The sequence below is a fragment of the Vanellus vanellus genome, assembly GCF_965231255.1.
Source record: "Vanellus vanellus genome assembly, chromosome: Z".
Classification (NCBI taxonomy): Eukaryota; Metazoa; Chordata; class Aves; order Charadriiformes; family Charadriidae; genus Vanellus; species Vanellus vanellus.
Window position 1 is genome coordinate 20,426,358 of NC_138908.1, and position 23,848 is coordinate 20,450,205.

A 23,848-nucleotide genomic window follows, 5' to 3' on the forward strand; every position below is an offset into this window, starting at 1 on the left:
AAGAGTGGTAAAAAGGGAGGCAAAGGGGAAAGGAAAGGGAGGTAAGGAAGAAAACAGAAAGAGGGAGAAAGTTCACTACTGCCACCCTGAGTCCAATGGTTTTCTGCTGACTCTGTCTGAAGTTGTATAGTCTGGGTTCTGGGGAAGCGTGCAGCAGGGAGGCGAGGAGAACAAAGAGAGAGAGGCTGAAGAAGCCTGCCAAAAGCCTTATGTAGGGATCTTGCTCATGTGCAGATCGACTGGAAGCACTGGTCCCTACAAGCCTTTTCCTACTCTTTTTTTACCGTGGTCCCTGCACAGGCACATGAGGTCATCCACTTCCAAAACAGTGAAGAAGATGGTCCTCCTGGAAGATGTCAGCATGGTGGCAATGTTGAGACAAAATCGCATCTGGTATTGGTTCTCTACACTGTCCCAGGTAGCCAGTTCTTGCCTTTCCTTCTGGAAAGGGCCCGCCTCTTCCCTATTCTTTCTTTTCTTGCTGACATACTTAAAGAAGGATTTTTTTTGTTTGTCTTAATGTCTCTGGCCAGATTTAGTTCTATCTGGGCTTTAGCTTGTCTAACCTGGTCCCTGGCTGCTCAAACAATTCCTCTGTATTCCTCCCAGGCTACCCACCCCTGTTTCCACTCCCTCTAGGCCTCCTTTTTGCTTTTGATCCTGTCCAGGAGCTCCTTGTTCATCCATGCAGGTCTTCTGGCTTTTCTGCCTGCCTTCCTCTTTATAGGGATGCATCGCTCCTGAGCTTGGAGGAGGTGATCCTTGAATATTAACCAACTTTCTTGGGTCCTTCTTCCCTCTAGCGCTTCATCCCATGGCACCATACCAAGTAGATTCTTCAAGAGGCCAAAGTCAGCTCTCCCAAATCCAGGGTGGTCAGTTTGCACACTTTCCTTGCTGCCTCGAGGATCTCAAACTCGACCATTTCATGGTCACTACAGCCCAGGCTACCCTTGAGTTTAACACTGTCCACCAGCCTCTCCTTGTTGGTAAGAACAAGGTTCAGCATAGCTCCTCTCCTTGTTGGCTTCTCAGCCACTTGGAGAAGGAAGTTGACGTCAATGCAATCCAAGAACCTCCTGGATTGCCTATGCCTGGCTGTGTTACCCTTCCAACAGATGTCGGGGTGGAAAACATGTAAGAAAGGGTGAGAGAAGAGTGAGAATATGAGAAACAGCTCTGCAATCACCAAGGTCAGTGAAGAAGGAGGGGAAGAGGTGCTCCAGGCACTGGAGCAGAGATTCCCCTGCAGCCCCTGGAGAAGACTGTGGTGATGCTGGTTGTCATGTCCTGAAGGCAGCTGCAGCCTGTGGAGAAGCGCCCACACAGGAACAGGTTTTCTGGCAGGACCTGCAGCCTGTGGAGAAGAGCCCACACTGGAGCAGGTTTGCTGGCAGGACGTGTGCCCCATGGGGGACCCATGCTAGAGCAGTCTGTTCCTGAAGGCCTGTGCCCCATGGTGAGGACTCGACGCTGGAGACACTGGAGTAGGGGAACAGTGTGAGGAGGCAGGAGGAGCAGAGAGGAGTGGTTACGGACTGACCACAACCCCCTTTCCCTGTCCCCTTTGACGCTCAGGGGAAGTGGAGGAGGTAGCGGAGTGGCAAGTGAAAGAGTGAAGTTGAGCCTGAGAAGAGGGGTGGGGTAAAGTGTTTTTAGCTTTGTCTTTGTTTCTCACCATCTTGCCCGATTTTAACTGGCAATAAATTAATCTTGCTCAAGTCAAGTCTGTTTTGCTTGTGACTGTACTTGGTGAGTGATGTCCCTGTCTTGACCTTAAGCCATGAGCTTTTTTGTCTTACTTTATTCCCATTGTCCTTTTGAGAAGGGGGAGTGAGAGAGTGGCTGGATGGGCATCTCACCAAAGATTTAAAAAAAAAAAAAAAAAAGGGGGGGGGGGGGGGGGGCAAAAAGATTTCTCATAAATTAGCTCAGTTTTTGAAGCTAATTAAAACTTAAACTACTGTAACTTCAGTGTCAAAGCGAATATGAGAATTAAAAAACACTGGCAATAGTTTGTTTGACAGCATTCTGTTCCAAATTGACCATTTCAATTAATAAATTATACATTATCAATTGCTTAAAAGAGCATCTGATTTGATTTAAGTGTGTAGTGCTATATAATAAGACATTTTCAGTGTCTGAGCCTGTGTGTGTATTGAGTAATCAGGAAAAAGCTCACTTGATGAAGACTGTAGTATTAGTATAAATTGACTTGAGAAAGTCTGTTGCCATTACTGCCTATTTAAGCTAGTATCTAAAATATTACTGTTAAATTGTAGAAAAAAGTATTTGGGCATGCAGATAGGATATTTTTAAAATGAAGATTATAAACATATTGCAAGTCTTCATCTCTGGTAACTTTATATTGTTCAGGGGTGGGCTTGGTTATTATTTGGACTTTACAAATTAAAGATCTTCCTATGATTATAGATAGATTAAAAATATGTTGTGCAAATTAATTTCTCACTGGCAAGGTTTCAGTGTCGTGTTAACTACTAGGCTTCATCTGGACAAGCACACAGAGCTGCTAATATGCTTTGCATAAATACTAAATAATCTGTCCTTGAGCTCCCAGCTTGGCTTCTCTGGTACTGTTTTATTGCTACATGAACTGAAACTGTGAGATTGGAAACTCCCCCGGTGATGATGGCTCACAACTGATTTCTTAGAGATGACCATTGCCTTGCTGCTGCTGCTGAATTTCTGGTGCCAGTTGTCCTCATGTTGCCTGCATGTTATTTTGTGCTCCTGATGCATCATGACTGACTTCTCAGCACACTCAGAACCCAGCCTGTTACAGCTGTTTTCTGCTCAGTTAGCAAGGCTGTGCTGTGCTCAGGTGATAGTTAAATACAAAGACAAAATGGGGGAATCTGAAATAAATGACAAAACTAGAACTGTGTTTTCCTTCTAAAATGAAGTTGTGAATACAATTTTAAACTCATTTGACATGTGATTAGATATTGTATATGTGTCAACAGGTAAGCTATGGAAAACTTCTAAGCTAAGAATCCTATTAACTCTGAAATCGGATTTGGATTTCTTCAGGTTTGCCTACATACCCAGTCCCTGCTGTAGTCAGACTACTCTGTTGTGGAGCCCATTGCTATCGTTGGTATGAACTATTAGTGCCTTTCACTGTTCCAAGATATATCTTTCAGCACTTGGTAGTATGAAGATTTTGGTATGTGGAACATAGTGCCAGGAAGTTTGGCCTTCCACTGCTACTAAGATTACCAAAGTATTGTGTTAGTAACTGTCTCTTTGCTGGTGGCAGTACTATGCTGTGCTTAAGTGCACTGCTTCTATTTGCCATGAACCCTGTGTATTAGTAATAAAAATTCTAGGATGGTTTATCTCGTTATTTGTCACCGGAGAACTGGTAAGATATGGAACATAAATCTTTTTTCTTTGGTAGTTAAAATATTTATGCATTCTGCTGTGTCAAATGTACTGACCTTCTTTCTAAGTACTAAATGGTGCCCTTGAATTCCTACCTCAACACACTCCACTTCTAGTTTTCTTATTTCTTCCCTAGCTTTTGTAGCACAGTGGGTGAGGAAAAATTACCTGTTGCTTCCCATTGAGTCTATTCCTCCAAGATCTGTCGTTTGGAAAGTGACTTTAAGGGTATCGAGTGGTGGTGCTTGAACCTGCGAGATTGTTGTAGCCAAATACATTTGTCTTTTTTTCTCTTAAATGCCTCTGTCTATACCATACCACACTACTGCTTTCATTACTCACTGCTGAAGTCCTTTTCCCTTGCAATAAGCAAGTATACTTGGACTGGAACCTGCATTTGCATTTTTTGATTGTTCTCAGAACAAGTCGGTTTTTTTCCCATTTCATAGTAGGGTGCTCATATTTCTTTGCTAAACAAATTTCCACGTGCTTCACTGTTGAGGTGATAGGTTAGTCAGCTGTTGGTTAGTGATTTTTAAATATTGTCTAGTTATGACCATGCTATGAATATTCATGATTCAGCAGATGCAATTATTTGTGTGGTTGTTCATATTCTTTGGTATCTTTTCTCTACTGGATCTTTGATTTTTAAAATGTTGTAATAAGCTATGATGTGAGTAATAATTTTACTTTGTGAGAAATGGATTTAAGAGATGAAAGTGTCTTCAGTTCAAAGTGTTTAAAATAAGCTTCTGATGACTATCTTTAGGCTGTAGCACATGAAATATGTATTTTTATTTTTTTTTTTTTCAGAGGACGTTTTCTTGTATGGCAGTGGATTCCCAACACTGAAGCAAATGTAGCAAAATAATTTTGAACAGATATTTAACTCATCCTGAAATGTTGGCTATGTAGTAGCCAACTATCTTCTGAATTCTTGGTTTTTAAACCCCTATTGTCAAACAGAAAACAATAACCACTATTCTTATGGGCAAGATGAAAATGAAAGGTTTCTTTATTGCAGTAGTAAGTTGTCGTGGTTTAGGCCAAAATCCACTACTGGAGACCTGAGGGACTGACAGATGCTCCCCTCTACCCCTCTTCAAAGAGAGAGGCAGAGGAGGAAAAAGAGACTGAGTTTAGAAGAAACTAAACTACTTCAATGAAATATTAATAATAAAATAAAATGAAATAATGAAAAATATACAAAACCGTGTCAAGCTCCTGAGGTGACAGTCACGTCATGGGCTGGCACTGGGGCAGTCCCAGGCGGGACTCAGTGACGGACGGGAACTGGATTCCGGATCCGGATTCTGGATCAGGACCACAGGCAGATGAACAGAGTCCTCCTCAGACGTCGGCCATTGAAGGAAGAGAGAGGACCCTTTGATCCCTCAGCTTTTATACTGAGCATGAGGCAAATGGGATGGGATACCCTGTGGGTCAGTTCTGGGTCACCTGTCCTGTCCGCTCCTCCCTGCAGGTGGGACCCCACTATGCTTTTCCGCTTCCGACCCTCCAATGGGGCAAATAACAAAGTTGGTTGGCCTTGGGGGTTATAGCAATAAGTATAAGCATGAGCTTCTCTGCATACCATGGCTGGGCATCAGCTATAAACAATTGGTCTTATTCTGAGAGTGAACACTGTCTGCGCAATATGCAGATAATTTCAGTAGTTAGAAGAGGCCCAGCTAAGAAGCAAAGTTACTGAACAAAATTGATTCTGTTTTACCTCAAACCAGGACATAAGTTAACATTATGTTTTTGCTGAAATCCATGTTGGAATTAGTGTCTGGGCAATGATGCTAAATGGTGGGCAGTGGGAGTGGGGAAGCAAATTTATGACGTAACTAAGTGGGGCAGGGGAGAATAAGTAAATATATTTTATTTTCAAATTCTAGGAGTTACTGAGAGAACTGAAGTGTCATTGCCATGAGTTTATAAGTTGTGCATCCTTGAAATTATCATAGAATCATAGAATGGTTTAGGTTGGAAGGGACCTTGAAGATCATCGAATTCCAAGCCCCCTGCCATAGGCAGGGATGCCTCCCACTAGACCAGGTTGCCCAAGGCCACGTCCAGCCTGGCCCTAAACACCTCCAGGGATGGGGCCTCAACAACCTCTCTGGGCAACCTGTTCCAGTGCCTTACCACCCTCAAAGTGAAAAACCTCTTCCTAATGTTAAACTGAACCTGCCCTCTTCTAGTTTTAAAGCCATTCCCCCTCGTCCTATCTGTACATGCCCTAGTAAAAAGTCCTTCACCAGCTCTCCTGTAGGCCCCCTTTAGGGACTGGAAGGCTGCAATAAGGTCTCCCTGGAGCCTTCTCTTCTCCAGGCTGAACAGCCCCAACTGTTTCAGCCTGTCCTCATAGGAGAGGTGCTCCAACCCTCGGATCATCCTCGTGGCTCTCTGGATGCGCTCCAGCAGGTCCATGTCCTTCTTATGTTGGGGATGCCAGAGCTGGATGCAGTACTCCAGGTGGGGTCTCACGAGAGTGGAGTAGAGGGGCAGAATCACTTCCTTTGAGCTGTTGGCCACCCTTCTTTTGATGCAGCGCAGGATACGTTTGGCCTTCTGGTCTGCGATTGCACATTGCTGGCTCCTGTTGAGTTTGTTGTCAATCAGCACTCCCAGGCCCTTCTCCTTAGGGCTGCTCTCTAGCCATTTTCTGCCGAGCCTGTATTTGTTCTTGGGATTGCCCTGACCGTCCATCTAGTTCTTTATCCACCGAGTAGTCGGTTTGTCAAATCCTTGTCTCTCCAATTTAGAGACCAGGATGTTGTGTGGGATGGTGTTGTTATATTTCAGAAAAGATAATGGAATAGTTTTACATTTTAGTATCTTTCTATAACTTCAGTTACCATGCAGCTTGAGCATTTCCTTAGGTGAACAGATACTACTGGGGAGGGAACCAGAAATAAATGCGTTCTTTTTCATAGGTGGCATAAGATGCAATAAGAGTCTAAATGCCAATTTTAAGTGTGTTTACTTGTGGCTTTATAGGGTTGTTCTGGGTTGTTATTTTTTTTTTTTTTTAATGTCGGTTGCATTAAGCCTTGATATTTTTTAGCTCACTTCAGTCACACAAGTATCTCTTGCCCTTATGTGCTAGGATCAGAGGCTTTAACCTTACAGTAGTGCTTTTCATAAAGACCTGTAAAGCAAACGTAATTCATTATAGCTTAATTGTATGACTTGTTGAAGGGAGAGGTCATTTTGTAGAAGAATCTTACTGTCTTGCATAACTTTGTTCTTTTTTAACAGAATTCCTATAAATACTAGGAAATATTGCTGGTGGTGTGCATTCTGGGGATATATTCTTACTACAGACACTACCAAGGCTTTGCGAATGGGATGAACACGCTGCTGTTGACTGCTTACTGACAGTAACCAGCTGGGCACGTCACTGCTGATGTTTTCATACTCACATTTTCCCATTGGAGTTTGGCCGTACTGATCTTTAAAAAAGAGGAAGATATCAAAGTGGAGTACCGTAAACTTGACATGGATAATAAAAAGAAAGACAAGGACAAGCCAGATGAAAGAATGGGACGGCCTAGTGGGAGGTCAGGTCATAATCCACGTGGAACTGGTTCTTCAAATTCTGGAGTGCTAATGGTTGGACCTAACTTCAGAGTTGGCAAAAAAATTGGATGCGGTAACTTTGGAGAGCTACGATTAGGTAAGATCCTTGTTTATTTCAGTTTACATTTTTCAAGGCCATTGTATGCAGTCTAGGCATGAAAATGTCTACATGAATACGACATATTGGTCTTCAAACTACTTTCAAGCTTCAGATAGGTTAAATTTGTCTTGCACGTCTTTTGTGGCTTGACCCTGGTCAGTGCAAGCCCTATCATGTATTAAGAATCTCTGTGGCAGGAAACTATGAGACTAAAAATGTTTCATAACTGACTGAATTCAGGACAGCACTGCACACAGTCATCTCTTCTAAGATGCTGGAAATTATTTCATGGTTATTGTATTTTGCTAACTTTCCTGGCTTCCTGAAGCATTTTATTCAGACAGATTTGGGGCTAAGTGAATGTGAAACACATTCTCCTCCTGTGGGTGTGGCTGATAGTACTATGGTCTTGGAGATCTCTTGGAGACAGTGTAGCAGGCACTAGAGTGTTTTTAGTCGCAGCAAACCCTTGGATTCCTTGGTTTCCTTTCCATCATCATCAGCGTAGTAAAGGCTATAAACAGTGAGCTGCTGTTAGACAGGGGAAGTGAGAACCCATCTGTAGAGAGAATCTGGAGATTCAGTCCCTTAGTTCCCTGCTGAACAGATTGATGAAAATCAAAAGATGAAGGGACAGACTGAGAAGGACTTGTGGAATTTTTAAGAACTTGGGTAGCAAAGCTGGAAATATTACCACTTACTAAAATATACATTAAATGATAGGTGTGTGCTTTTGGAAGACAAATATTTAGTTTGGGGGACTTAAATTTCCATGATGACAGCATGATTAGCCAAGGTTTTCAAGATCTGGGAATTCTGTGTGTGTTAACAAATACAACTTGACCTTTAATGGCAAGAATTTATCCGAGTATTCCTGGAAGGCTTGAGTTAATGCATGCTGTCAAGGTTTAAAGAGAAATGGGTTCAAAAGTAGGGTATTTGATAGTAGGGTGGGCTGTGTAGCTGTTGTGTTTCTGTTGATCATCTACCTCTTGTAGAACTACTATTCATTTTCCTTCAGACAATATTTTTAATATAATGCTTGCATAAAATATAACGTTTATATATACATGTTTATACCATGCTTAAAATATAACATTTTTAATATAGTGCTTCTGGGGGCCTTATATCTAGTCTGAGTCAGAATGTAAACAAGCTTAGGCTATTAATACTGTAGAGGGATGAAAGATAACATTGCTGGAGCTCTGACTGAGGTTACTGAATTTAACACAGGCTCAATAAGAGGTACTCTTGTTATTCCTATTAATAGTTAAACAGGATTGATGTATTTTGACCTTTGCAGTGTTATATATGTGCCTCTGCAGTTCGCAAGTCAAGCTGAAACTGTCTTCAACTTGTTCTAAACTTTCTAAACTGGCTTTGAATGATATTTTTTCTTTTAAATCTCTCCATGAACAAAATTAAACTGGTGTAATTCACATCTACTACTGAAAGCAATTGTAAACTATATTAAAGTTAAATTTTTTTCCTGTCTGTTATCTTGGAGTGGTCACAACTTACAGAGTGGATTATCTATTTCAGATCAATATCAGATTAACTCACTTTCTTGCAGCAGATACAGAGTGAAATCATCTATTTCATTCTAAATGCAATATTAAAGTAGTTAAGACTTAAAGTCTGATAGTACAGAAATAAAATAGGACAAACAAGTAAAAGAAGTAGGAGGAAGATAATAGTGTAGTGTACTGTCCTGTCAGCCACCAGGGCGAGTGCGGGCTTTGTCTGTTTAACATCTACTTTTTTGGCATATGTAGCAGATATTTCAGATCCTTGTTTATTGTTATTTCTGGGGTAAGATGCCTTAAATGTTTGTTACTGAAAGCAGGAGTTAAGATTGGTATTACATGTTCTGGTTTAAATTTGTTATCTTTATGTACTACAGTAGCAAGTAACTGAAAGCGGGCATCCCTCCTACAAAGATGTGCACAAGCACTTAATTTATTTTATGTACTGCTGCAAACTGGAGTATATTTTGAGCATGTGTCTTAGGGTCAAATCTTAAAGACTTAATGGAGGAATAAAGTTGTTAGAGTGGTGAAGTTGCACTTCAGGTGATAAAAATTCAGTTATAAATCAGTAGCCATTGTAGATCTAGTGGCTTGTGGATCAAATGGCCATATCTACCAAATGAGTGTCTGATATGCAACCATTAACTTGCAAAAGAACTAAATTGTTTTGAATATTGAGCTGTTAAGATTAAGGCTTGTCCAAGTTACAGTTAAGATAAACCCATGGGGTAGTAAAAGAGAGCTTGTTGCTGCTGCATGTGATGCATTACAAAAAACCTGTTCTGTGCTTAGAGACAGATCAGCAATGATGTCAAATCTGCTATCCTCAAGAGACAATTGTCTTGAATCACCACATAAAGTTCTGAAGTTTCTTCGGAATGTCCCTTCTGATGTTTCTTCAAAATGATTAAACCTGTCACTACTGCATTTGTTTACTGGAACACAATATCCAGTCTCTTAACTGTAACGGGATTTGTTAGCTACTCCAGTAGCTGACTTATATGTCTAATAGACTCAATGAGCAGGGCCCCTGCAAGAGTTCCTTTTAATGTCTTCTAGATTGTGACAGAATGCAAAGATACAGAAGCAACTTCAAACAAAGTTCACTTTTTGTCAAAAATGTAATTCAAATGATCACAAGATAAGAAATAACTACTTAAGGTGCCAGAATTTCCACTTTAGTCCCTGGATAGGTCTTAGAATTATCCATTCTTTTGGTGGGCATGCTGCCCATACTGATTCTGTGTTTATTATTGTACAGCCTTCAAGTAACTTGCTTTTTGTAAAGTTGATCCCTTAGCAGACGTGATTTTAATACATCTTTTTTCAGCTTTGCAAGAGTACTCTATTTTTAAAAATAAGGGTTAGAGTTGAGTTCATAGTCTTTGACTATAAATGTAACAGTCTTTGCAGGGAACCTTTTTGTCTTGATCCATGTCTTCTACCTGTTTGATTTCTTTAACAAAACTGAGCTAAACATGAGAAATTCAGACCTGAGTAATATTACAGAAAAAAAAGTAGGTTTGTCCTTAAAAATAATACACACAACTCATTTGAAGACTGTAGAAGAAAAGAAAAAGTGTCAGAAATTACTTTTTCTTTTATCTGCTATTTTTTAATTTTACACCTATAAAGCTTGTTTAATATTTTAGTCATTGCATACAATTTGAAGTAATGCTAGTTGAAATATCCTTATCCAGTTACAGAATCACTTTTAAAGCAGCAGATATATTTTCCAAATGGTTTAAGAATTTCTCAGTAATATTCTTGCCCTGTTTGTCCTGTCTTTAAGCTTAGTGAATTACAGACTTGAGGGGGAAAAAATAGTCCTAGTTAATTCTAACTTTAGTTAGTGCCTGGTGTTCCAAAACCATATGATAATTTTAAAATAAATTTTAAATAGTTTTCAGCAATAAATGTGAAAATGTAGAATATCACATAGTGATTTACCGATTTTCAAACTTTTCTAGTGAATAAAAATTTTGCAAACTTGGTGAAATAAGTGGAATTCTCTCTCAGTGAAACTACCACTTCTCACACAATTCAAGAGTAAAGTTGTCTTTGGAGTATGGTTTCAGACTAATAAAGCCACATTTTTTAAGTCAATACCAGAACACCTAGCACCTTAGATCAAAAATGTTTCATAGATTTTCTTTAGGTTTAAATGACATTTTACTTGAACAGGAAAACCAATGTCTCACATTCTTGTTTTTGTTCTTTTTTTCAAGGAAAAAATTTATACACAAATGAATATATGGCAATTAAGCTGGTAAGTTCATTTACTTATTTTTAAAGTATTTGGGATGAGAAGCTAATTAGAATTTTCCTTGTATAGATAGTGGTTTGATTTCCTTAATTGAAATCCTTAATAGTCCTGTATGTTTTCAACTGGGTAGATGAAAGCAGTTAGTGATAGATGTAATTATATGCTTTGGCTGTATTGAGTAAACCCAGTGTTAATTGTTGTCAGTGTTCTCAGAGCTAACCTATATTTGTAAAGTTGATGATAATTGGCTGTTACTTCAAGGGTACTCTCAGCAGTCTTCGTAGTAGATTGCTTTTTTGTGCAACAAGTAGAAGAACACCAAATTTAATATGAATCTGACACTCTGACAATCTGTTGTGTTTGCAGTGATGTTGTAACAAAAATGTATCCTTCACTTACAAACATGGTACACTTGGATATTTTTTTAGTATGTCATTGTTCTGCTTTTTTCCGAATCTTTCATCAGAACTGCTCAGATTACTTTGTGTTTTGCTTCTGGATACTTTTAACTTCTTGGTAAATGACTGTTTTTGCAACCAAAGTATTTCAAGATTGAACACCTGAATTTACTTTTTGTCATTGAAGGAATTTTAGGACTCCCATTAATTTCTTGCGGCTGCAGTAGGGCAGAAGTTTTTTCCATAGCATAGTATGGTGAATTTCTAGTTCCATAAAGTGAAAGTTCATCTATGGAAACAGAAATACATGGCTCTAGATGGGGAATCTCAAAAGCATTACAAATATATAAAATAACCCCTGAAAAATATTTCTATCACTACTTTACTAGGCTACTACTTCAACCCATTTTAACTGTCAAAGATGCTGTTCGGTGGCAACTTCTACTTTGTTTCCAAATTACTCAATCCTACAGCTGTTCATTTACAGCTGTGCAAAAAGCTTGAAATATCATTATTGAATAACTTACTTTTGAAGTCAATAAAGAACCAGTGTAGTAAAGTATGTCTGTAATTTACTACTAGTGCTTAAAGAACTCTGAATATGTAGTTAATTTTTCGAGTTGTCCTCTTACATTAGTGGTACGAAAAGCTATAGTGTCTTTGCAGTAAACAACAGGTGGAAGGAATCGTTGTGGAAATCAACACTGGAGTTTGCATCGTCATTGTAAGATGAAAATACATATATTAGCAGGCAGAACTAGTGAGTTCTTTTAATATGGTTCTCATTTTTTTACTTTCAGCTCTTTTGAATTTGTTTCCAAATTGGAAGGGACTTGGGTCACAAGGTTCAGTCTGTTAAAAGCAGCTGCATCAAAACGTAGGATTTAATTGAATTTTGCATTTTTGCTGTTTTTCTCCTATTGGAGACAGTGACGGGACTTTATTCTAACAGTTCGGTTGGTTGTACTTGTTTGTGGTATACCATCCTTTCCTTTTTAAAATGCAAGCCTAAGATTTTTTTTCCCTATCTCTGGCAGTAATTCCTTTTTTGTTTTGAGAGCAGTCATTAATCTTATGCTCAGTCTTTGTTTTGTTATCCTAAATGAGGGATTACTGTTTTGCACCTGTTGTAGTTCAAGTTTAGCCCTCGTGAATGGGATTACCTGAATTATGTATGTATTGTAGTTTGAGCAGTAACCCGTGGCAGGTACAGTTGTGGTAATATCTCTCCTGGAGTATCCTAAAATTGTATTTGTATTCCTCACGGTAACATTCCATTGTTGACGTACCATTTTGTTGTGAGCAGCAAGACATCTCCTATGCCACATGTTTTGTGTATAGATGGTAACATAAACTCTAGTGCAGGAGGATTGGGTGCATTTCTCTCAAGACCATGAGTTATAACAGCTGCATTTGCATAGCAGCTTGCAGGAGTGTTTCTGATGTAAAAGTAAATGGATTTTATAACTACTGTTTTGACTTAAACTTTTTATTGTGGTGAATTAATATTTCCCTCATGGACAAAATTACATGTTCCTGTTTATGATGCTTATGGCAACTTTAGGACTTAGTTATGTAGGTAAATAGTTTAAATACTTAATTTTTCTGTGTGAGGCCTGAGGGTCATACAAGGTATGCATTTAAATGTATAAAGTTTATATGTAAATGCATATTTATTCTCGTAAAATGGCAACGGTTCCAGGATTTTATGCTTAATCTGGTTTATTTCATTATGGCCTGTTCTGGTTGGGCAGATACTCAAGTTTAAAAGGTACAATGGACTTTTTTGAGAACTGGAATGAAACTCTTAGGAAATGGGCTTTATTGGTTGTGCACTGTTTAGTGGTGTTTCTGTTTGTATGTTTCTGCTGGTCTATTAGTATAAAAACTGGTATATTGTGATCAGGTAGTTTTTCAGCAATAACCATGTGGTACACAAACTGTACCTTTCCTGCTCACCTCTTCATTTGTTGTTAGATTTATTTTTATTACGTGAGCCTCTATTTCCCTTAAATCTCCTATTCCCTTTTCAACTCTTCCCTCTCCTTCATTCTTCTTTCCTTTCCCTTTGACAAATTTCTCCATTGCCTGAACTTATCTTCTCTGCACGATGCTTAACCACTAACCAAATACCAACTAAAGGAATTTCTGCTTGAGCTGCTTCTGGAAATAAATCAATTTTTGTTTCTGTCTTTGTGTGAAAGATAGGAAATTATGAGGTAGTCACTGCTGGTTTTAATATGTAATCTTTAATTCATTGATTTATGTTAAGATTTTAATCCTTAATATAAGTGGGGTGTGTACGGAAAGAAGTTGTGGTTGAGTCCAAGGCTGGAATGCTTTTTTTCTCCTCTTTTTTTATTAAAGAATTATTGCAGTCTAGAATGATACCATTTCAGAACCTCTCTAGAAGGCTGTAGTAAATGCAAATCAAGTGCAAATCTGTTTAATAGACTGATCTTTTCCTGTAATGAGTCCTACCTCTAAGAATTTTTTTCCTGAAAATAGCTTTTATTCGCTGTTGCTTAAGAAAATATGAAGCAGAAACATACTGAGTAGGAGTTCTCACTAGACTACCAAAACCATGAAGACTGGGCAATTTCTGAATGTTTACATTGTGCTTTGGGTTAACATCAGAGTTCTTGAAAATTTCTACTACTGTGGTTAGAGCAAGTAAACTGTTTGTCTTCAAGCCTTTTTGAAGGGAAGTGGTGTATCCTGAAAGTTGTATAGTCGTTTACTCCATGTATTTGGCACAAAAGTAATAGAAAAAAAACCCCCAAAACATTATGAACTTGAAACAAATTTCACATTTCAGGTGTCTTTATCTTTTTGTTTGAATGTGTAAGGATCCCACAAACGAAGGAGGGGAAAAAAACTTGGTTTAAAAGAACCTCTCTGAACTAAGGAGCTGCTGTTTCTGCTGTTCAAGTAACTGGTGCTTAGTGAACTGCACATTAATACTTCGATGGTGGCAAGACCCCAATTCTGTCATTGAGAGACAAGTGCTTTTCTGCAGGCAAAAGAAGCTATCTCTATTTTAATATAGAAGCTCTGATATAGACTTGAATGTGAAAGCAGTATAGTGAAGGCCATTCACAGAACACTGCAGAAATCCTTGAACAGTTCTTTCAGGATACTCAAGTGAAGACCTGAGCTTTTTAAAGTAAACAAAATACACTAATTTATTTTGGTAAGAGGACAAGTTGGCTTCAAAGTCTTCTGGGATTAACATGATGTTTGGACAGTTATGTGTTCCCAAGCTTATTTTTAGATGCTGAAATGTACAGAAATACTAATGAAAATAAAGAACCATGATTTGGCATTTCTTTTTTATTCTTGAATATGCTTTTTAGACTTATTCATAAAAGTGTAGTTACACTGGTGTATTCTTCACTCTCATGTTATGGGGGAAGATTACATTTAACATACCTTTGTTTTGATTTAGTTTTATCCGTCTTTTCTCATTAATCAGTAGTTCACTGCATAGTGCAAAGTGGGATTTGTAGGAACAAAAATTTTATGTGAAGCGCTTATTGTGCTTGCCCTCTCACAATTTTTATTGGATGAAAAATGGTATTTCCTTTGTATGTTTGTAGTTATTGAACAGTCAGGAAGATATCTAAGCCTCTTTATAAAAATAGGACAATTCCAGAAGACTGTCAGCCAATAAATGGAGTACAAGTACATATTACCACATTTCTTTCATTGTTACTGGGGGGAGTAAAAATCTTTAATTGTCTGTCTGCTAGACAGGTTTTAACTTCAGTCTTTGTCTTGCGGGCAGTCAGGTAGACTTGTTTGTTTGAGAACATTTGCTTTCTGCAGGCTTATCAGGACTGTTTTCTGCTGATGACAGGAAAAAGTAGCATTCATTTGAAAAAGTTTAGATGCGTATGTCAAAAATAGGGAGCTCTCTCCCCAGAAGATTTTTTTTTTTCCTGGTCTATTTATGTAAATTTAATGCATACAAGCTATTTTTCATCCTTATTACGGGAGCATCTTATAACATTGCGTGGTGATTAAGTTGTTAATTTGCTATCAATTAAGGCAAAACTGTATAATTGAAGAAAATCAAACCGCCCATAAGCCAGTGTCTTTTCTTAGTGTATTCAGCAGACATGCAGAGTGTGATAGAATAAAATGTTTTCCTCCTAGCAGGCAGAATTACAAGATTTAATTAGAGACTGTGTAGAGAGGTATATTTTGTAACAAACAGACTTGTATAATGCTACTGCAGGCAAACCAGTATTGAAATTTGTGTGGTTTTGTAAAAGGTTAAAATGTTTTAATAATATGCTTCACAGTGAATTTACTTATACCTCTGAAAGCTGAGTACTGAAGGTTGGTGGTTGCACTGATTTGCTAAGGACCATGTTTACAGTAAAGTGTTTTATTAAAGGATATCTGTCTTTAATACTTGACAATCAATTTCATGTGTTCTCCTCATAAACTGTAAGTAGTGCCCAGTTGGCCCAGTTAGTCTTGCTTAGTAATTCAGTTTGTGTTAGTAATTCAGTTTGTGAAAGATCATCGCCTTAGTTCTTGGTCACTTCTTTGCAAAGAATTCCGATGTAAAGCTTGCATGAGCGCTCTGGAGCGTAAAAAGCATATATTAAATTATATTTGTTTGGGGTTTTTTTCCATAGAAACTGTTACATTGTACTCTTCTTACTGTTGGTCCTCAACCCTTGGCATCCTGGCAAAATCAAATACTTAAATATACCCTGACAGGGGCTTTGGCTATAGCAGTAATTTGAAACATTTGGGTGTTGGGGGGAGGTGGGTTGAGGAAGAGGACTGTTTCTCCTGATTACATAATGGATCATGGTTTCTATGGCCTGGATGTGCCACTGGGAAACAACACAGGTTAATAAACTGTTAGCTTATGGAGAAGATGGTGTGAGGAAAGAGATGAGCACCTTGCCCAAACTTTTCCTGAAAACTGACATCCAGCTGTATCAGTTATTGCTGATAAGTGTATTGATGATCTTACTAATTACGTGCTGCAGTTCTGTTAGGAGCAGTCTGTGTAGGAATACTGCACAGTTAATGTCCAAATTATCACTGTTAATGTCCAAATTCACTGATGCATTGGAAGATGTTACATATTGCAAGAAACTGAGCTTATCTTGTACAAGATGCTGTAGGAAATTACTTTAAGAATCTTATGGTAAAGTAGCTGCGCTTTGCAGAGGGAAATACTCAAGAAGTTAGGGCTTTCATTTAGGCTGCTTGTGTGTTCCTGTCCTTGATCTCGTGTCACTTCATTCTATGAGACCTTGCCACATTAGTACGTAGAACACAGAATGAAAATTTCATTAATTTATGTAAGTTATGTTGGGAAAAGAAAGATTTGAACTACAAGCTTATTCTAGTGCTTTTTTTGTTGTTTCGAATTTATGGTTTAGAATAGTGCTATTTAATTTCTACTAGGCTGTTACTATTTGGTGGAAGGACTTGGTATCTTTTTGTCAAGATCCTAGGGTAAAACTTTTTTTTTGATAAATATGTTTATCATGTATAACAGGTTTGTGGACATTCTTTTTGATCTGTTAAGCTGCATATCAATGCCACCTTTTGAGGCCTGCAAACCACATCACCCACATGCTTTGAAGATACTATTTTTAACTATTCCGTTGTGGGTCTGTGATTGGGTTTGCCTCTTTAGCCCCAGTCCCATGGATGTAAATGTCCCTATATTCTGTAGTCTTACCTGACCAGTTTAGATTTCTTAGTTTCTTAATTACCAGTCATTTCAGAAGAAACATTTGAACTTTCCATGTGGCTTGGAAGCAGTAGGTTAGTGTGTATTAGTTTTTAAGCTTTGGCAGAGAGGCTTTATTTTAAATGTTGTTTTTGTTTTTAAATCAGGAGCCAATGAAGTCGAGAGCACCACAGCTGCATTTGGAATACAGATTCTACAAGCAGCTAGGATCTGGAGGTAAAAAGCAGTGTCATGCATTTTACTCTGATTTAATCCAGGATCAATTTTTCATAGCAGTTTTCTGATTTAGGGGTATAAATCTATTTAATGAAGTGCCCTAGTTACTTGAAGCAGAAAAAAGCCCCATGAGTCAGTGGATTAATGTATAAATTTTCTAGTATTGTAAGACTTTTTTGTTCCACTCTTTTAAGTGTCTATGAAATTCTAAGACTATGTAATAAGTCTTAAATATCACGGAATTTGTGTGCATATAGGTATATCTTAAACTAAGCAGTCTTAGAGTATTCCCAGTGTGTTCTCTTTCAATAAACACTATAAATGACCAAATTGATAATCTACTACTTACATATTTCTATTTAAAGTTGCTATGATACTTAAATAGTTTCAGTTTTACTTCACTGCCATTGATACAGAATATATTGCTGCTTCCTAGTTTTAAGTCTCTTACACTTCTTAAAGTTTAGCTTTAAATGCAGTTTAAGATTTGAATTTCTCATTTCACTTTCCTGGGTGCTTTTACACCCAGAAACACTCTTATGATAGTCCCCTCTCATGAGGTGACCTTTTGCTTTTATAGGTGAGCAATACCTAAAACTTCTTGCATTTTTGTGCCTTTCACAAAACTGTATATAGTCAGTTAGTGAGATGTGACGCTTCTTAAACTAAGGAAGTGAGTACAAATCTTCCCTATATCAGGTGTGCCCTAGGAAAAAATCTTAGGATATCTTTTCCTTGAAAATCTTCCTTTAATTCCTAGAACAGTTTTTCCTAGGTCATATAGTTTGTTACTTTTTCCATTTTTTACTAATGTAGATGCTTATTGTATAAAATGGACTACTAATAGTTGCCTTGTACATGCACACTTGCTTGTTTTTTTTTCTATCAAAGGCAGGTTGGATTTTGTGATTTTAAAGTTACACTTAAACTATGATAAAATACTATTTAAGATGAGAAGTCATCTCTGAAAGTCAGGGCATACAAAATGAACATGCCCATACTGCTTTCATTTTGTTGCATTGAATGCATGTGCTATATACTTCTTAAATACTTCTTTCCCTTTCAAAAGTTCAGGATCATGTTGTGCATCAAAAGTTCATGGATGCACAGACTGGATAGTGTTTCTCTAATTAGGTAGCTTTCAAAATTTTGTGCTGCTCTTTAAAGACTCTTTCCAGGGAAATTTACTCTCCAATACATTCAATTCATATAGAACTTTTTTTTAATGCTGTAGTATGAATGGTGTGCAAACAGGAGTCTTTACAGATAACTCTTTGCAAGACATGACATTGCCTGTTACTGTTCAGAGATGGAAAAGCAAGTTGTGGAATGTCTAGTCAAAATGTTGGGTCTTATGTGCTTGCTAATTGGAAGGAGTCATCAGAGTATAATGTCTGTCTTTTTCTAAGTTGCTGTAAATTGTCAGGGTACACTGCACTAGCATTGTGAAGTAGCTAACAAGTGGAACACAGATCTTAATTGCTTAACTACTGAGACATGGCAACCCACAAGTTAGGTATAGTACCCAGATGTGAAAACCAAGGTGTAACTGTCTAAAATGGCCAAGGAGCTGTGTAGTGGAGGTAAGAATAAAGCTGTAATTACTAGTTCAGACTGCAGAACATAGACAATGCTTCTTAGAGGTAGGAAGTGTTGTGGAAATATTTACTGGGAAAAATGTCTTAGCAAATGTAACTTTGCTTACCTTTTTGTTTATGGAATAAGACTGGGGGACTCTGTTTAATGTAAGAATGTAGGCAAGTCAAAGTTAGTCTGCTTTACTTCAGATACCATTCAGTCTTTGTAACCCTTTTTGTTGGTTGCAACAACTTTATTGCTTTCTTGCCTTACTGAAGTACTGTAAGGGAGAATGATCTCTCTGATTCTTTGCATGAAGATGAGGAGACCTTTGGGATGAAAACAAGAAGATAAAGCTGATGAGTTACTAGCCGTCTTTAATATTTGTGAAGAACCTCATAGACTTCCTGTTTTCCAAAATTAAAGTCTCTGCCAGCAGGCGTAGAACCCTATAAGCTCCTTTTTGAGTCTTGACTGACTTTTCTCAGGCATCCCAGTTGAGACTCATTTTAATGGGTTTTATGATAAAGACTCATGAAGAAAGTAATATTCATGCTCCCATCTTCAGAGAGACGTTAAAAAAAAAAAAAATTGCTGATTCCTTGTCTTTCTGCAATGCTCTCCCTTTTCCCGTCTTTGCAGGAGTTGGTGCCCTCAAGCCCAGGAAGTTATACAGCCTATGATTCTTTTAGGAAAAAAAAGTTGCAGTGCAGAGTTATATAATTTCTGTCCTCATGTGATGTTGAGGCAGTTGGTTTTACTTTACTGATTTTTTGTGACATATGTGTTTACTGTCAAGTGTAAATTTAAGAAATTTTGTCACATGAACAGTTGGAAAACAGTGGTGGAAAGTTGATTGAACAAATGATAAATTCAGGAAGCAGCTGATCCTTCCTACGTAGAATAGGAGATAGTAAAAATCTTATACCAGACCTATTCATACAGATAGTGTTGCTTTATGGGAAGTGGTTGTACTTTTGTCAGAGTAAATTGAAGGAAGTGTATCTTCATTGTGCAAGTGGCAGAACAGTCCATGTAGGACATATAAAAATAGCTGTTACTGATGGAAGAAATTTGAGGCATAGTACTTTTGAGCAGATGGGAGGTTTCTCTGGTAAGTAATTACTCACTGTACTAGCAGTTCCAGTTGTCTGGAGCCTTCTGGCTTCTAAGCCTCTAAAAATCCATGTTTGCAGGCTTTCTTAATCATGATGAAGTAGTCTTTTCCTTAGCTGTTTTTGTTTATTCAGACAAAACTACTTGTAATTTGGCTGAAAGCTTTATATTTCTGTGTGGACTGCTTATTTTTCATCTAATTGTATTAAATAGCCTTTCCACTTGTTCTCCTCACGTATACATGCATACATGTGTATTTATAGCAAATGACTACTAAAAAATGGTTTCATAAGCAACTGGTGAAAAGCCAATACTATTCCCTTTCTTTTCCAATTTTGTAAGCAGAGCCATTATTTCCTGTAATCAAAACTTTTTTTCACCAATAAGAACTATTAATTCCACAGATTATGCTACAGACAGACTCACTCATGCTTAGTGTGAAATAACCTGAAACTTAAGGGATAAAAGACCTGTAGCCCCTGATATCCTGGTTTATTTGGGGAATAGCACGGGGAGGAGAGAGAGGCAGTGACATGTGAATGACTAGTTCTGGAAGAAAATGAGTTTATTTTCCTGAAATATCTTCCTGAAAGTAAAGAAAATGTTGTTGGGCAACAGATTATCTTACCTTCCAACCCTTTTTTAACAGAACATTTCAGTGCTTCCTGTGATCTTGAGCGCCCTTGATCGTAGGAGTAGCATTTTGAAATCGTGTTTTCTTGGTATTCCTTTATCTCCACCAAGTACTTGTCTACTACAAATCTACTTACATATTCTTATAATTTCCCTTTTTATTTCTTTTCTAATGACATTGAGTCTTAGATTTTTTTTTTATTATTAATTTCTGTTCTAAGAGTTTTGGTATTCTGCTTCTAAATGCCATGAAGATGGAAGACATGCTTGAGTGGAAAAAGGGAAAAAATAGACATGAAATGTGATAGATGTGCAGTTTTTGTACACAAGACTTTTGAACTGAGAGTATTCATTCTGTGTATTTCATACAATCATAGAATAGTTTGGGTTGGAAGGGACCTTTAAAGGTCACCTAGTCCAACCTCGCCTGCAATGAACAGGGACATCTTCAACTAGATCAGGTTGCTCAGAGTCCTGTCCAACCTGACCCTGAATGTTTCCAGGGATGGGGGCATCTATTACCTCTCTGGACTACCTGTTCCAGTGTTTTGCCACCCTCATTGTAAAAAATTTCTTTCTTATATCTGGTCTAAATCTTCCCCCCTTTTAGTTTATAGCCATCAGCCCTTGTCCTATTGCACAGGCTCTGCCAAAAAGTTTGTTCCCATTTTTCCTGTAGGCCCCCTTTAAGTACTGAGAGGCCTCAATAAAGCCTCCTCAGAGCCTTCTCTTGTCCAGCCCCAAGTCACTCAGCCTTTCCTTACAGGAGATATCCTCCAGCCCTCTGACTATTTTTTTTGTGGCCCTCCTCTGGACCTGCTCCAACAGGTCCAACATGTCTTTCCTGTGCTGAGGGCTCCAGAGCTGAACACAGGGGTCTGTCCGCAGAGTGGAGTAGAGGAGCGGAATCACCTCCCTCGAGCTGCTGGCCGGTTGCCCTGACCCACATGCACAACCCTGCCTTTTTGAACCTTATGAAGGTCACACAGGCCTGCTTCGCAAGCTTATCCAGGTCCCTCTGGATGTCATCCCATCCCTCAGGCATGTCAACTGCACCACTCAGCTTGGTGCCATCCGCAAACTTGCTGAAGGTGCACTCAATCCCACTGTCTATGTCATTGATAACGATATTGAACAGTAATCGTCCCAATATGGACCCCTGAGGGACACCACTTGCCACCAGTTTCCATCTGGACATTGAGCCATTGACCACTACCCTGTGGATGCGACCACCCAACCAATTCCTCATCCACCAAACAGTGCACCCATCACATTCCTATCTCCCCAATTTAGACAGAAGAATGTTATGGGGGTACCACGTCAAATGCTTTACAAAAGTCCAGATAGACAACATCCGTACCTCTTCCCTTGTCCACTGATGGAGCCACTCTATCATAGAAGGCCACAAGGTTGGTCAGGCATCATTATTTAGCTTTCATTTAAGTTTTATATACCAGTAGAGATTTTTATGAAAACTGCTGTCTCTTTTCTGCCAAAACTTTGTTCCTCAGTAACTCTGAGTATGCTGTCCTTATGAAGTTTGAGGTCATTTAGTCAGTATGCAGAAATTTCTGGTCAACTTAATGAGCAACCTACAGATCATATTTTTTTCTTAATATTCAAGTATGAATGATAATAAAAACAGATACATTATCATAAGTGCAGTACTACAGATAAAACTATAGCTGAATTCTTGCCTGAAATTACACTAAGGCTTTTGGAATGAATAGAAGATAGTGTTGTATTTTTAATTGATTTTTTTTTTATTCATCTTTTACACTTTTACATCAGTCTTTTGGCTCATGATAAGAAGATGAGCTGTGGATGTATTTCATGTCTTATGCCCATAATTTAAGCGCACCTAAATTCAGTGTACTTCCCTACTAGGAGGGACTGGAGGAGGGTGGAATCAGTAACTGCTGGCTCAATTTGAATATTGAGTAGTAAAGCTGAGAACTTTTTTAATGTGTGATTTTTATTTTTTTTTTTTAATTTTAAAAGCCTTATTGGTGAGTGCTTTTTAAAAATGCTTTATTTCTTTGACGCTTAGCTATTTACAGTATGGTTCTATTCACTTTGGCAATAAGGAGTCTATTTACATATTAAAGTAGTTATGTATTGCCTGATTTTTCTAACCTCTCTTAACAAATCTGTGGGTCATTAATCATGATGGCTGGGAGTTCTTTACAAGTGAATGAGGACTCTCTTGCACTTAGCTATATGAGAAGTGGAACAAAAGAATGGACGACGGCTCCTGCTGCTTAGCTTGCTTTAGTAGAGCTTGTGTCTGCAATGCTGCTGTTTTACTAAGAACAGACCGTTACTCTACTACCTGTCTATAGCAACAAGGGGTATCTATTACAGATTCACAGAATTTTCAGAGTTGGAAGGGACCTCTAGAGATCATCTAGTCCAACTCCCCTGCCAAAGCAGGATTGCCCAGAGCACATTACTCAGGACTGCATCCAGGCGGGGCTTGAAAATCTCCAGAGAAGGGGACTCCACACCCTCCCTGGGCAGCCTGTGCCAGTGCTCTGGCACCCTCACCGTAAAGAAGTTTTTCCATGTATTTGAACTGAACATCCTATGTTCTAACTTGTGCCCATTGCCCCTCGTCCTGTCACTGGGAACCATTGAAAAGAGCCTAGCTCCACCCTCCTTCAACCCACCCTTTAGATACTTGTATGCCATAATAAGGTCTCCCCTCAGCCTTCTCTTCTCCAGGCTAAAGAGTCCCAGCTCTCTCAGCCTTTCCTCATAAGGCAGATGCTCCAATCCCTTAATCATCTTAGTTGCCCTTCGCTGGACTCGCTCCAGCAGTTCCCTGTCCCTCTTGAACTGGGAAGCCCAAAACTGGACACAGTATTCCAGTTGTGGCCTCACCAGTGCAGAGTAGAGGGGGAGAATGACCTCCCTCGACCTACTGGCCACACTCTTTCCTATGCAGCCCAGGATTCCATTGGCCTTTTTGGCAACAAGGGCACATTGCTGCAATCTTCTTTACAGAGAATTGAAGAAAGGTTTGGAAGGGCTGATTCTTGAGAGCAATCTTCATCTTCTATATCTGGCAACTCCATACGATATGACTTCTAACTGTAGCCCAGATTGGATGATATACTTGAGACAGAATGTGGACAGTGCTGCGGTAAACAGACTGTATTGTTAGACTGTAGCTTTTCATTTGAGGCTATTTTTGAAAGAGACAAAGATCTGTTCAGCTGTGAATTATCCTACTTCTGAGACTGCTGTATTAACATTTCAGAGAAGGCAGGTGCTCAGTATTGTTAATGG

General features: G+C 38.6%; 1 protein-coding gene across 4 annotated transcripts in view; it reads left to right on the forward strand.

The window, feature by feature from the left end:
• Window positions 1-6,834: 6,834 nt before the first annotated feature.
• The window catches only part of CSNK1G3 (casein kinase 1 gamma 3), a 63,553-nt gene continuing 46,539 nt past the window's right edge, over window positions 6,835-23,848 (forward strand). For all 4 annotated transcript variants that reach the window (XM_082497900.1, XM_082497901.1, XM_082497902.1 and 1 more), the window contains exons 1-3: window positions 6,835-7,090; window positions 10,851-10,891; window positions 17,161-17,230. In XM_082497900.1, coding sequence (XP_082354026.1) covers window positions 6,913-7,090; window positions 10,851-10,891; window positions 17,161-17,230 — 289 coding nt within the window. In that variant the 5' untranslated portion in view covers window positions 6,835-6,912. The remainder of the gene's footprint in view (window positions 7,091-10,850; window positions 10,892-17,160; window positions 17,231-23,848) is intronic.